General features: G+C 44.9%; 1 protein-coding gene across 17 annotated transcripts in view; it reads right to left on the bottom strand.

Moving 5' to 3' along the window:
* bcas3 (BCAS3 microtubule associated cell migration factor) overlaps window positions 1–14,210 on the bottom strand; it is a 322,912-nt gene that overhangs the window by 87,647 nt on the left and 221,055 nt on the right. For all 17 annotated transcript variants that reach the window (XR_015859651.1, XR_015859656.1, XR_015859654.1 and 14 more), the window contains one exon: window positions 10,860–11,007. Coding sequence is in view for 12 of the 17 variants with exons in the window: in XM_088381955.1 (XP_088238081.1) it covers window positions 10,860–11,007 (148 nt within the window). In the remaining 5 variants the exon portion in view is untranslated. The remainder of the gene's footprint in view (window positions 1–10,859; window positions 11,008–14,210) is intronic.

Genomic DNA, 14,210 nt, shown 5'->3' with positions numbered 1-14,210 from the left:
TCTAGTTATATACTAGATCTGTGGAATAACGACGAGGCTCACGTCAGGGCGCACACGCGGCGTTGTTGACAAAGGACGAGGAATTTGATCAATGGATTTAATGATTTAGAGTTCACAGATGGTTTGATAATATTATTGCTTATATAATAGTTATTTGATATCTAATTTATATATCGTTATTTGGGCCTGTGGAATATTTTGAAGAGCAAGCGTCGCGCACCTATTGTTGACAAAGGACGATCGATGGATTTAATGAATTGGAGTGACAGATGGTTTCATAATCGTGTTATTTATGTAATAGTTTTTTTTAATAACTCAGAATGTTACGTCAGGCCCGTTCTCAGCACTTTGTTTGTGTTTATGTCACGTTAGCATACCTATCATTTAGCTGGTAGTTGCTCGTTCATGTTTGTTCTTGGTGTTGGATTTTGTCGAAAAAATTGCCCCCCAAAATGCGACTTTTACTCTAGAGCGACTTATATATGGTGTTTTTTCACTTTTTTGGGCATTTTATGGCTGATGCGACTTGTACTCCGGAGCGACTTTTAGTCAGAAAATTACGGTAATCCCTCGTTTTTTTGCGGGAGATGAGTTCCAGAACCACCTGCGAAAAAAAGGAAATCCGCGACGTAGAAAGGTGCGTGGGTCGAAAAGGTCATCTCCTCCCGCCGCGTTGATAAACATTTCAAATGCGGGGCTTAGACAACACAATCTCACTCATATATCGTTAAAAGGTTCTCCGATTGGTATGAACTCTGATCACACTATTACACTCAAACTCAGTTTTGTGAATATTAGATCACTCCCCACAAAACCGATACTAGTTAATGGCTGATTTAGAGACCAGAATCTTAGCATGATTGGTCTCTCCGAGACCTGGTTAAAACGAATTGCTGGACTTTGTGGTCCAGAATTTGGGAATCGAGTCAACCACAAAAGCAATACGCAGATGACAATATCAGGCGGATTGAGTAAGTCATTTTGATAATGTAGTATGAATTGGATGGAAGAGAGAATAAAGCAGTCACTTATCAAACAGCATGATTTCTTATTTTCTAACGCCTTTAAATTGCTCACAGAAATTCATTGAATCACTAGCGCTAAGGTTAGTAAAATCAAGATTTAGGTGTACTTTTATTTAAAAAATTAAGTTGCATAAAAGCAAGTTTGTCCAAAATTTTCCTTAAAAATGGTAAGTTTGATACTGGTCTGTAATTACTAAACTCATTCGAGTCCAAATTTCGCTTTTTCAGCAGGGGCCTCACCACCGCTGTTTTGAAGGCAGCAGGGAAGACTCCCGTCTGAAGAGAACAATTAAGTATATTTAAAAGCTGGTCCCTAAAAGATACATAAAATGACTTCAAAAATTGAGAGGGGACATTGAAGGATGTGATGGCGTTTATCTTTCCTCTGAAGTGGTCTGCAAAATCTTCAGAGTCTGATGGAGAGCGCTGTGTATTATTAAATTCAGGGTTAAAAAAAGTATTGATTGTTGTGAAAATAATTTTAGGGTTGTTTTTTTATTATCATAATGTACTAATTGTAGCGAAAGAATTGGTTTCTTGCCATTTTTGCCGCACTTTTGTATGTTTCCTATTGTTCATGATATATTTCCTAGCTGATGGTTAATTTATTCTTCTTTCATTTCCTTCCTGCCGTTCTGCAATTTCTTTTGACTTTTTTGACTTCTTCACCATTCCTCCAGTGGACTATAGATTTAACACATACTGTTGCACTGATTCGCTGTTGTCTGCGTAGATTAGGGCGGAATGGTCGGTCGGTTGGCGTGTGTCCGGACCCCTAAAGAGATGGACTTCATTCATACCAAGTAGTATTGCGGAATTAAGTAGTGGTTGCGGGTCGGGTTTGAGGCATCGCTCACCTCAATTGACTTGAATGAAGTTTACCAGGACTCAGAAGCGGTGAAGCCAGAGTGTAGATGGTGTCTTGGCCTTCTGTGACATCGGACAACAGGCCTAGATGGAAGTGAGGAGCCGGTCCGGGATGTTGATGACTGGGAACTGGGACTGGGACAGGGCCAGCATGTTGAACTTGTGTCTGTGTTTACTCTTGAGTCTGTGTTTACTCTTGAGTCTGTGTTTACTCTTGCCTCCAGTACATCAAGGCCTGCCCCGTTTGCAAACGTTGCAAGGCATCCAACTGACCCCCAGCGGGTCTGCTCCAACTGCTAACCCTCATCACCCTTGGTCCCATCTGGCAATCGACTTCGTCACTGGTCGACATTCGAGGGGCACACGGTGATCCTCACTGTTGTCGATCGTTTCAGCAAGATAGCTCACGTCATCCCGCTGTCCAAGCTTCCCATGGCAAGACACAGCCTAGATCGTGTGCCGGGAGGTATTTTGGTACCACGGCCGCAGTTCGCCTCAACCTTCGGAGTTCTGCCGCCTCCGAGGGGCCACCTGCCAGCTTCACCTCCGGGTATCATCCCCAGTCTGACGGACAGGTGGAGCTGGATGTCATCCAGCAATCAGCACGGGTGGACTCAGAAACCACCGTGGGTGGAGTACGCTTACAACGCGCTCCCAACCTCTGCTAAAGGCCTGTCCCCATTCCAGTGCGTGTTCAGCTACCAGCCGTCACTTTTCGACCATCAGAGGCGGAGTGCCGCCTGCTCGTCGGCCCTGGTGTGCGTTCGCCGCAGCCATCAGGCTTGGGCCAGGGCCCGCCTCCTTCAGACCGGCGCTAGCTACGCTCGCCAGGCCAATAAGCACCGGATGGCGGCCGCGATGTACAGGGTGGGTCAGCGCGTGCGGATCTCTGCGCAGGAACTTCCACTCTGGGTCTCGCAAATTGGCGCCCTGCATCGTGGGACTGTTCCCCGTCCGCAAGGTGGTCAGCCTCTCTGCCGTGCGCCTCTGCCATCCGAGCTCCATGAGCATCCACCCCAGGTTCCATGTTTCGCGGGTGAGACCCGTCCCTGACAGCCCGCTGGTCCCCGCGCCTGCTCCTCCACTTCCCAGGCTCGTCAGTGGGGACCCTGTATACACGGTCTGCTCCCTGCTCCAGCTCCCTTGGCGCCAATACCTAGTCGACTGGGAGAGCTACGATGACTCCCACCGCTCCTGGCCCGCTGGATCTTTGACGTGGTCCTCATTAAAGAGTTCCGCCGCCACCAACCGGACCAGCTCGTTCGCCGGTCTGAGGGGATCTGGGAGGGACACGGCGCCCGGTCGCGCATGTTACTCCTTGTCTTCTGTCTTGTCGTCTGTTCCAGATGCGCCAGCGCTGTTGCCTCCAGTTTCGGCTCCTGACGTCGAGGACTCGAACTCCTTGGCAGGGTATTGATCCATGCCAGAATATTGATCCACTCCTGTTTCCCCCCCACCTGCCCGGCATCGGGGTACTACTTAGGGACGGTCCCTTGAGGAGGGGGTTCTGTCACATGCTGTGCCACCTCGGAGGTAACTGTACCAGCAACTCAATCACAGCCACTCCCCTCCAACCAACTCAATCACCTGCATCCCGCTCATTTACTCGCCTACTTAAACCTCACACGGCGACCAATCTTTTGTCAGTACGTCCCCGTATGCCACCCGTTTCGTTCCTGTGCCTTGCTTCTGTGTTTACTCTTGCCTCCAGTTGCTGACGCGATTTGTGCCTACTGACCAACTACGCCCGCTCTCCCCCAGCCCCGACCAATTCCTGGTCTAAGACAACAACTGAACGCCGCCAGCCCTGCCCCATCGCCTGTCCGTCTTTGTCTCACCCCTTTGACCATGCCATGCTTGATCTCCATCTTCCTCCTCCCAGAGAGATAAATAAAGCAGTGTTTCGCACTTGGTCGTCCTGTCCGTTTTTGACATTAGCTTGTAGTAAAATTTGAGAATGTCGGGGCTAACATCCACTGTATCAGTTTTCACCATTATTATGTTTATTGCGCATATACCGTATTGACCCGAATATAAGACGGTGTTTTATGCATTGAAATCAGACTGAAAAAGTGGGGGTCGTCTTACTTTTGGGGTCTAGACATTATACCCAATCACAACGCTAGCAGCGCCAGATATCTTTAAAGCGAGTGCTGAACTTAACTCCCCAGGCCAAAGCGAACCCCTGTCACAAAGAAGAAAGAGAAAAATAGCTGTTAGAAAGGTTCCTATTTTGATGTTAAAATGTTGGAAAGTTACGTCACCGCGCCTTAAGTCTCGCGTGAGTTACCTCAGCGTATCGTGATTGTTGGAGCTTGTGCGCAATGGTAAATTAAAGTTTGCTGGTATCGACTGAGTATGTTGCTGTGATTGTGTGTGTTTTTGACAGAAAGTGAGTATAAACATTTCATTGTTACGACTGTCTACTGTTGTGCCATTTGTCTGATCGCCGTTTGTTTCGTGTGAGCGCCGTTTGATTGATAGCTTCAGCGCAGTCCTTTAAGTTTGCCTCGCATTGTACGAGTAGCCGTTACGCAGTGGCACGGCGACTAACGGTCGCCAGCAAATGTATTTTGTTGTCTCGGTGACTTATGTTTGGTGTGTTGCCGAGAGTATTTCATTCATGATTATTTAGTATCGCGGAACCATTACGCGCAGCAAGTTATATTCATGTGTGCCGTCGACTAGTGTTGTGTGACGTCAGAAGTTGAGCGTTGACTTACGTGCTGTATTTCTGTCTGTTGCAGAACCACACACACACAGACACACAGACACACACACACACACACACACACACCCTTCATACAATAATCACACACAAGAATCACATTCACACACCCAAAGACTCACCCATGTACTCGACACACACCTGCTCTCACATCCTTACGACCAAACATGTGAATACCCTTTTGCCGGTTTGCCTGTATGCCCCTATGAGCCACAGTGCCTGTTACGTTTTTGCCAATAATTCAGTAAAGCAATCAACACTGAACCACGTCTTCCCTCCTGTGTTCTGACCGACACCCGGGGGCGAAAAGAGCATAACCATCTGAGCCAACCCCCTATACAGTCCTCAGGCTCCCCAACAATAGCGGTAGCAGTTTGCATTATTTTATTGCAAGTGAAGGAATGGGGTCGAAATACAAAGTCCTGCCTAGCTACAAAAACAGAAATGCTCAAACCTCATTGAATAAAGTACATAAGCAGACAAGTATATTCACATATTAAATATATAAAAGAAACATTTTAAGCATATAATTATACCTACACACCAAATCAATAAAGAAGACATAACTAGACATTTTTGATAAGTGGTAATGAGAAAGGTTTTTATAACTTTATGATCTGATATATATTTCTGAGCACTTTGAAATAACAAATGTTTTTTGATATATTGCCTGAATAGCTTAATGACCCTTAAGGAACTGTTTAACGGACACTGCCAAAGTCATCTAAAAATGTTCAGTACTTGATTGTATCTTATGTTTTGACGAATGATAGACGCCAGTTTTTGATTACTACTGAACGTTCTGGACAGAGGGAAATATTTTGCCTAACAAAGAAAATATATGGTTGAAAGCATGATTAAACTAAGAATATGATGACGTAAGCAAGTACATGGAGATCAAAAGAAAAAACAAACAAAAACATGGTAAGTGGTGAGTACAAACTTTGCATAGTCAGGGAACATTAATAAATACGTAGATGATGTCACAGCCAAAAGCTCACATAATTCCGTACAAAATGACAAAATTGAAAGAATGATGAATGGATGAGGTGGAACAGTGTATGGGCAAGAATGGAGGAGAATGTTAACAGGAAGGTCATTTGGAGATAAAACCAGCAGGTCCCAGAGGGAGACAGCCCAGCCAAAGATGATCGTCAAGGCTGAAAGACGGAAAGGAAAACAACAGCCCCCACACATCGATTCGCCCATAATCAGCACCCAACCCCACGGAACCAGCTCTCACCGAACCAGCACCCACTCCCATTGACTCAGACTCTCCTGTGAACTTGCCCCGCCCCAAAGACTCATCACCCATCAAACTCGGCCCACACTGGCATGTGCAACTGAATATAAGCTGAGCAAAGAACTTTGAACATCGCCTTTTCTGAATGGAGACTTTCCGCTCTTGAAAGGCCCAGCGCTATATTGTACTTTCCTGAAAACAGAGCTTTCTGAACAAGAATTGTGATTGAACTCAACCAACCTGTGTAAGTCTAATTTCTGCTTCAGTGTCTTAGCATTTTCCTAAATCTGAAGAAATCAAATGAGCACGCAGTGAGTAAATTGGATAACAGGTGATTGGCAATGGCTTTTGCCGTGAGGCGCAGATAGCGCGCTCCCTAAATTGTGGACAAAATCCAACACAATGTTTTTCCTTATTCAGATTTGTTTCAAGACTACAGTTACAGTTAGACTTCACTTTGATGGTTAATGCAGTTATTGTAATTTTGTTGTTTTATCACAGTAGATTTGTTTATTTACATTTCAAAAACCCAGAAGCCATAACATGCTTTTTCTCTCGAATATATTGTTATAATCTTTAGTTTCAGATGTACTGTAATTATTTTCTTTATAAAAATTAAATTTGGTGTTCAAAATGTCTTTTTTCAAACTTGTCTTGAAAAAGAGGGGGTCGTCTTTGAAGCAGAGTCGTCTTATACTCGGGCCAATACGGCATACTTGGTAAACAATCTAGAGAAGGGGTGTCAAACTCATTTTGGTCTGGGGGCCGCATACAACTTAATCGGATCTCAAGGGGGCCAGACCAGCAAACTCATTCCAAAATTACATACATAGAACTAACAATAAGTCCACTTTTTTTCTTTGTATTAGTGCAAAGAAGAAGACATACATAAATTATAAAAATCTTTATATGAAATGAATTGTCCCTTTTACTAAATAAATTATGAACAACCTAAGAGTTTTTAAGAAAAGTATGTGCAATTTCAACAACACTTTTACTCACTTTAACATTTATTCAAGTGCATTATGCATAAAAATTGATCATTGTACAATGTTGCAAAACATTTATTTGCAGTTTTGTGGAACTTAAAAACACTGTCCTGCATGTTAAACTACATCAAACACATACAAATTTAGAAATTATTTAAACTAATTTAAATTATTTATTATTTATTTCCACATCTGGGAAGCAATTCTGAACACATGAACTGACTCCACACACTTGAAATCTTAAGTGGCAGCTCTTTTAAACAGACATTTGATGAAGTAAATTGTCCTATTCCTTGTTAATGCATGAAATGTATACATGTAAAAAAAACTCACATAACATTTATGGCATGCATAAGAAATAATGCAAAGAAAACTGACAACAAAACTGACTAGCATTGACTTTCCCAGCAATTACAACAGCAAATGTTCAGAGCTGTTTATTTTTATAGTGCAATGTTGAAAGCAGCATTCCATAGGATTTAGTCTTGCTCAGAATTTGCCCCTGAAACTTGGCATCTTTTAGCCTGCACAAGTCCATCAATATCAGGCATCATGTCCTGAGAAGCATCCAGTTTCAGAATCTCATTTAAGTGCTTATGTGTCAGCTTTGAGCGAAGCCTTGTTTTATTAATGTTCATTACTGAGAAGACCTGCTCACAAAGGTAGGTAGTCCCAAACATGGACAACATTTTTGCAGTCAGTGCTGTCAATTTAGGATAGCCTGGTAGGAGATACTTTTAAAATGTGTCCAAGCCCACAGAAGCAAATTTGTCCTTCAATTCTACATCACACTGCAAATCAATGATTTCAAGTTGCATTTCAACGGGCACATCAGAAGCTCTGACCGTGAATGGTGAGCGAAAAACTGCAAATTCTGTCTCAAGTTCGCTAAAGACCTGAAATCGCTTCTCAAACACCCTCAGCAACCCTGAAATCTTGTCTTTGAACTGTGTCACTTCAGGATTAATGCTTGCTGCGCACACATCTCTGAGACAGGGAAAATGAGCAGGGTCACCGCTTGCCATCTGCGTCTCCCATAACGCGAGCTTTAACTTGAATGCACGTATGCTGTCATAATACTGTGTTACAATTTTTTTTGCGTCCTTGCAACATTTTGTTCAGATTATTCAAGTGCTCTGTAATATCAACCATAAATGCAAGGTCCTGCAGCCAAAGTGGGCACTGTAATTCCTTAACAGGTTTTCCTTTTTTCTCCATGAATTGTCCGATTTCCCCACGTAGATCAAAGAAGCGCTTCAGCACAGCACCTCTGCTTAACCATCTTACTTCAGTGTGGTATGGCAGACCATGGGTAATGTTACAGTCACTGAGAAAGCTGTCAAACTGACGATGATTGAGACCTCTGGCTCGGATGAAATTAACAGTTCGGACAACCACTTCCATGACGTGATCCATTTTTAGCGACTTGCAACATAATGCCTCCTGATGCAAAATGCAATGAAATGTCCAAAAATCACCTCTTCCATTTGCGGCTTGTACTTTCTCTCTGAACTTTGTCACAACACCTGCCTTTTTACCGATCATTGACGACACACCATCAGTAGCCAGGCTTACGGTGCGGGACCAGTCCGCCCCGACTCTGTCCAGCGCTCCAACAACGGAGCGGAAAATGTCATCAGCTGTCGTGGTGTCGGTCATAAGCACCAACTCGAGAAACTCTTCTGTGACAGTCAAAGTCTCGTCAACTCCATGAGTGTACATTTGGTGCCGAATGTTGGTTTAAGCAGCTGGTGTGTATTTCTGCTTACCTGCCAAAATGATTTGCTCATACAGGTGTAACTGCAGTTGTTGAATCCATTTATTTTTGTTACATACACTCAGTCAAGGTTTGGATGACGTGGGTGCCAGAGTAAGAGGTGACCAGGTGAGCAGATGGAAATATTTGTTTCATTTCTTTCAAGTGTGGTGGAAATTCATACTTGTGATATTATACAGAACATGGTAGTCAAATGCTATAAATTAGATGCTATCAATTCAGGACTTATGTATTATACAATGAATTAATTTGCAGACACTTTCTTCCCTGCCTGCATGGAGCGCGTCTTGGGCTTTCAGTGAAATATAGTACCATATTTTTCGGACTATAAGTCGTGTTTTTTTTTCATAGTTTGGGTGGGGAGGCTACTTATACTGAAGCGAGCAACTTATATGTGAATTTTTTAATACATTTTCAAAGATCAAAAATAAAAAAGTGAAACCACGATAAACGAACCACGATGTAGCAAGGGATTACTGTAATTTGAATTTCAAGTGACGTCAGCAGCACGGCACGGCACGGCGCGGCGGTTGTTTACATAAAGGAAAAAGATTCGATCACGGGACGACGAAGATGACGAAGGGCTCCATGTACTACCGGCATCATTAGCGGCTTTGTTTGTAAGTGACACGGAAGACGAAGAGTTTGAAGGATTTTAGGATTTGGAGTGACACAGAAGGTTTGAAAAACTATTATGGCTTTTACGCACGCCCGGCTGGTTCTACGCTATGGAGCTCTCTTTCACCTCCGTGGATGGAAGTCGGGGGCCGGCGCTCGGCCGGGTGGCTGCCCGGGGACGGTGGATGGGGCTCGGACATGGCTTTTACGCACGCTTGGTCCTACTCAACGGAGCTCTCTTTCACCTCCGTGGATGGAAGTCGGGGGCCGGTGCTCGGCCGGGTGGCCGTCCGGGGACGGTGGATGGGGCTCGGACATGACTTTTCCGCACGTCACGTCCTAATCTATGGAGCTCTCTTCCACCTCCGTGGCTGGAAGTGCCACCTCCGGGGATGGAAGTTCACGCCGCCACACGCCTGTAAGTCGACGCCTTGTACTTTGTTAACGCTACAATATAGTAGTTATATACTAGATCTGTGGAATAACGACGAGGCTGACATCAGGACGCACGCGCGGCGTTGTTGACAAAGGACGAGGAATTTGATCGATGGATTTAATGATTTGGAGTAACACAGATGGTTTGATAATAGTATCGCTTATATAATAGTTATTTGATATATAATTTATATATCGTTATATGGGCCTGTGAAATATTTTGAAGTGCCAGCGCCGTCAGCGGCGCACACCCATTGTTGACATAAAGGACGATCGATGGATTTAATGAATTGGAGTGACACGGATGGTTTTATAAACGTGTTATTTATGTAATAGTTATTTGAATAACTCTGAATGTTATGTCAGGCCCGTTCTCAGCTCTTCGTTTCTGTTTATGTCACGTTATATATATATATATATATATATATATATATATATACACGTTATATATATGTTATATATATATAGGTTATAGGTTTTATATAGGTTAGGTTTTATATAGGTTTTATATATATATATATATATATATATATATATATATATATATATATATGTTATATATATGTTTTTTTTTCACGTTATTGTGCATTTTATGGCTAATGCGACCTATATTCCTGAGCGACTGGACGTTCAGACTGCAGTAGCATTGCAGAAATTTGTATCCAATCTAGGACAATATGTAACGGACCTATTATTATTAAAGACAACATGGAGGAAGGGAGTATGTGATGTCTGTTTGGACACTATTTGTTATTTGGATTGTGCTCACTATGAGACTGATTTATTCTAATTAACATTGAAAAGTGAGAGCCTGTCTGTCTGTCTGTCTGTCTGTCTGTCCATTGAGTCATTAGATTGTTTGTCAATGGTGGTGGAAATGTGTTAGAATGTGTATGAATTGAGATCAGTATGAGGAAAATAAAAAATAAAAAAAATCACAATTTGTTTGCTCATCTGAATCACAAGGAGGCCTCTGTCTGTCTGTGTCTGTTTCTGTCTGTCTGTCTGTCTCTTTATATATATGTGTTCTAATTTGTTTATACAATTTAAATTATGTTTAATTACCTTCAAAATTTCAAGTGTAAATACTAGAATAAACATATCTTTGTTTCACAATTACAGTTGTATGTGTGTGTGTGTGCATGCGTGCTTGTGCATGGGTGCATGTGTTACATACCCAGTACGTTTAGTGATAGTGCCTAGGGTCATGAGTTGTTTGATCTGAGCCAGAGGTAGGACAACGGTGAGGTTGGGCAAAGAAGACAACCGCGGATTTGCCATGTTGTTATAGGTGAAGTTGTACAATTCTTGGCTGCTTAACTTGGCTGAGGATAAAAAAAAAAATAAAAATCACCATTAATTTATTTGCTGTAGTAGGGGATGCTAGTAGTGTATAAATAGAGAAGGGTTAAATACAATCAAGCAACATAAAACCAACAAGGAGAGAATAATGAAAACAATATAATGGGTGGTCTCCAACGTATATTTCAGGCGCTAACAAGTTATAAATCTGTATTCAAAATTTGGGAGTTGGCAACGCTCCAAAATCTATAGAGAAAACATAAAAGCCTTCCTGCGTACCGTATTTTCACGTTTATTAGCCACGGATAAAAGTCTTAGATTTTCTTCAAAATGTGCGGCGCGCCCTATCATGCAGTGGTCCCTATGTGTGTTGTTGTTGTAAGGCGGACGTATTAAAGGGCGCCATGAGAACGTTACAGGTAGAAGTGTCGGCGTGGATTTGCTGTACGCCCCGCCCTGTGTGTGTGTTGTTGTAAGGCAGACGTAGTAGAGAACGCCATGAGAACGTTAAAGGGGGAAGTGTGGGCGTGGATTGTATATAAAAGAACATGCGTCATGCAAAACATCGTTGTTAGAACAACAGTGAAAATGGCAAAGAGACATGCTTATCAAGCACAGTTCAAACTGAAGGATATCAGCTACGCGGAGGAGCATGGAAATCGAGCAGCCGCGAGAGAATTTCAAATCTACAAATCGATGGTTCTCAAGTGGAGGAAGCTGGAAACTGAGCTCCGACAGGTCAAGAAGACGCAGCTGAGTTTCCGTGGACGTGGTGGCCCGAGTTGGAGGAAAGACTCGAACAGTAGATCATCAAGCAAAGAACGAGTGGGAGAAGTGTTTCGACGGTCACCATTCGACTAAAAGCAGCAACGCTAGCAGAAGAAATGAAAATTGAACATTTTCAAGGAGGTCCGTCTTGGTGCTTTCGTTTCATGAAACGGTGCCATCAGGACCAGGACTATATTGGCGCAGCAACTTCCAGCGAATTATAATGAAAGGCTGGCCATCTTCCGCTCCTACTGCAGGAAACGCATCGCCGTCAAACACATCCAGCCCAGACACATCACCAACATGGACGAGGTGCCGCTCACTTTCGACATCCCGGTGAATCACACTGTGGAGAAGAAAGGGACCAAGACGATAGCGATACGCACAACGGGATACGAAAAGTCTTCTTTTACCGTTGTGCTTGGCTGCCATGCTAATGGAAAGAAACTGCCGGCTATGGTGATTTTTAAGAGAAAGACTTTGCCTGAAGAGAAGTTTCCAGCAAGAGTCATCAATAAGGCAAATGAAAAGGGCTGGATGGATGAGGAAATGATGACTGAGTGGCTGAGGGAGGTGTATGTAAAGAGACCATGTGTTTTTTTCCACACATTGCCATCGCTGTTGATCTGTGACTCTTATGCGTGCCCATCTCACAGCCAAAGTGAAAAAATAAGTGAAGCAAATGTACGCCGAGCTTGCTGTCATTCCGGGAGGCACGACAAAGGAACTCCAACCGCTGGACATCAGTGTGAACTAGCCGTTCAAAGTAAAGCTGCGAGCAACGTGGGAGCGATGGATGACCGATGGAGAGCATAGTTTCACTAAGAGTGGAAGGCAGCGCCGGGCGAGTCACGCCGCAATTTGCGAATGGATTGTCGATGCTTGGGCTAACATTTCTGCTGGCACTGTTTTTCGAGCTTTTGTAAAAGCCGGTATAATATCCGAGGAGCCACGCGGTACGGAAAGTGACTCTGACAGTGAAGAAAGTGAACCTGGTGTCAGGCAGGGGACAAGACGGAGGACTCGGATGCAGAGTCGTTTCTTTCTGGGATTTATTCCAGCAAGCACACTGAGCAAAAGTACAAATCAAATCGCCTCTTGCGAGGGAAAACCTGTGGCAAAAAGTACAAACAAAAGGTGTCGCACTGAGGCGAGTCAAAAGGCTAAAAGTACAAATCAAAACGCCTCTTACGAGGGAAAACACGTAGCAAAAAGTACCAACTAAAGGAGTCGCACTGGGGCGAGACAAAAAGGCGATGGAGACCAAGGCACAAACAAAAGCGTCGCTCGGTGGCGAGACAAAAAGGAGGGTTCTTACAGAGAGTTCGGACATCAAGGGATCGCTGGTGGTCGGGGCAAGGCAAGACACACTGGCACAAGACAAGGGGAAGACACGGACTAAATACACACAAAAGGGCGGGGACACAGGTGATGACAATTAGTGTCGATTACGCAGGTGCACACAATCGGGATCAGGGAAGACAAGACAACCAAACACCGAGGAAGGAAACACGAACTGAAACGGACGGGATGACAAAATAAAACCGGAAGTAAAGTTACGACAATTGACGAGACAAAAACCGAAAAAAATAAACGCGACCGCATGACAGAACCCCCCCCCCTAGGGCCGGATCACAGACGGCCCAGGAGCCCCAGGGTGAGCCGCATAAAAGTCATCAAACAGTCCTGGGTCCAAAATATAACTAGGCGGCACCCATTGCCGCTCCTCCGGCCCATAACCCTCCCAGTCCACCAGGTACTGCCAGCCCCGGCCTCTTCTGCGCACATCCAATAGTTGTTTCACGGTGTAGACCGTCCCACCTCCCACAGTCCGCGGAGGCGGCGCAGGATCCGGCACCAATGGACTGTCCACCACCGGCTTGACCTTCCCGACGTGAAAGGTGGGGTGGACTGCAAGGGACCTGGGCAAGCGGAGACGCACCGCGGCCGGGTGGACGACCTTGGCGATGGGGAACGGACCCACGAAGCGAGGCGCCAGTTTCCTGGAGTCCCCCCGGTGGGGAAGATCCTTGGCGGACAGCCAGACACGTTGCCCTCGCTGGTACACGGGCGCCGGACGTCTCCTCCGGTCCGCCATCCGCTTGACCCGGTCCCCCTGTCGGACCAGCGTGGCCCGAGCCGCCGCCCAGACGCGATGACAGCGGCGCACCAAGGCGTGGGCCGAAGTCACCGTCACCTCCGGCTCACTGTCAGGGAAGACTGGGGGCTGGTAGCCGTACACACATTTGAACGGGGACATACCTGTGGCCGTGGTGGGCAGGGAGTTGTGGGCATACTCCACCCAGGAGAGGTTCTTGCTCCATGAGGCGGGGTTCTGGGAGACCAGGCAGCGGAGGCTTGTCTCCAACTGCTGGTTGACCCGTTCCGTCTGCCCGTTCGCCTCCGGATGATAACCTGACGTGAGGCTCACGGTGGCCCCTATGAGCCTGCAAAACTC

Source organism: Syngnathus floridae, chromosome 7, assembly GCF_059516105.1.
Source record: "Syngnathus floridae isolate MCC-2025c chromosome 7, RoL_Sflo_1.0, whole genome shotgun sequence".
In the NCBI taxonomy this organism is placed as follows: Eukaryota; Metazoa; Chordata; class Actinopteri; order Syngnathiformes; family Syngnathidae; genus Syngnathus; species Syngnathus floridae.
Note: the sequence above shows the minus strand (reverse complement) of the source record. Positions and strands in the feature narration are given on the sequence as shown.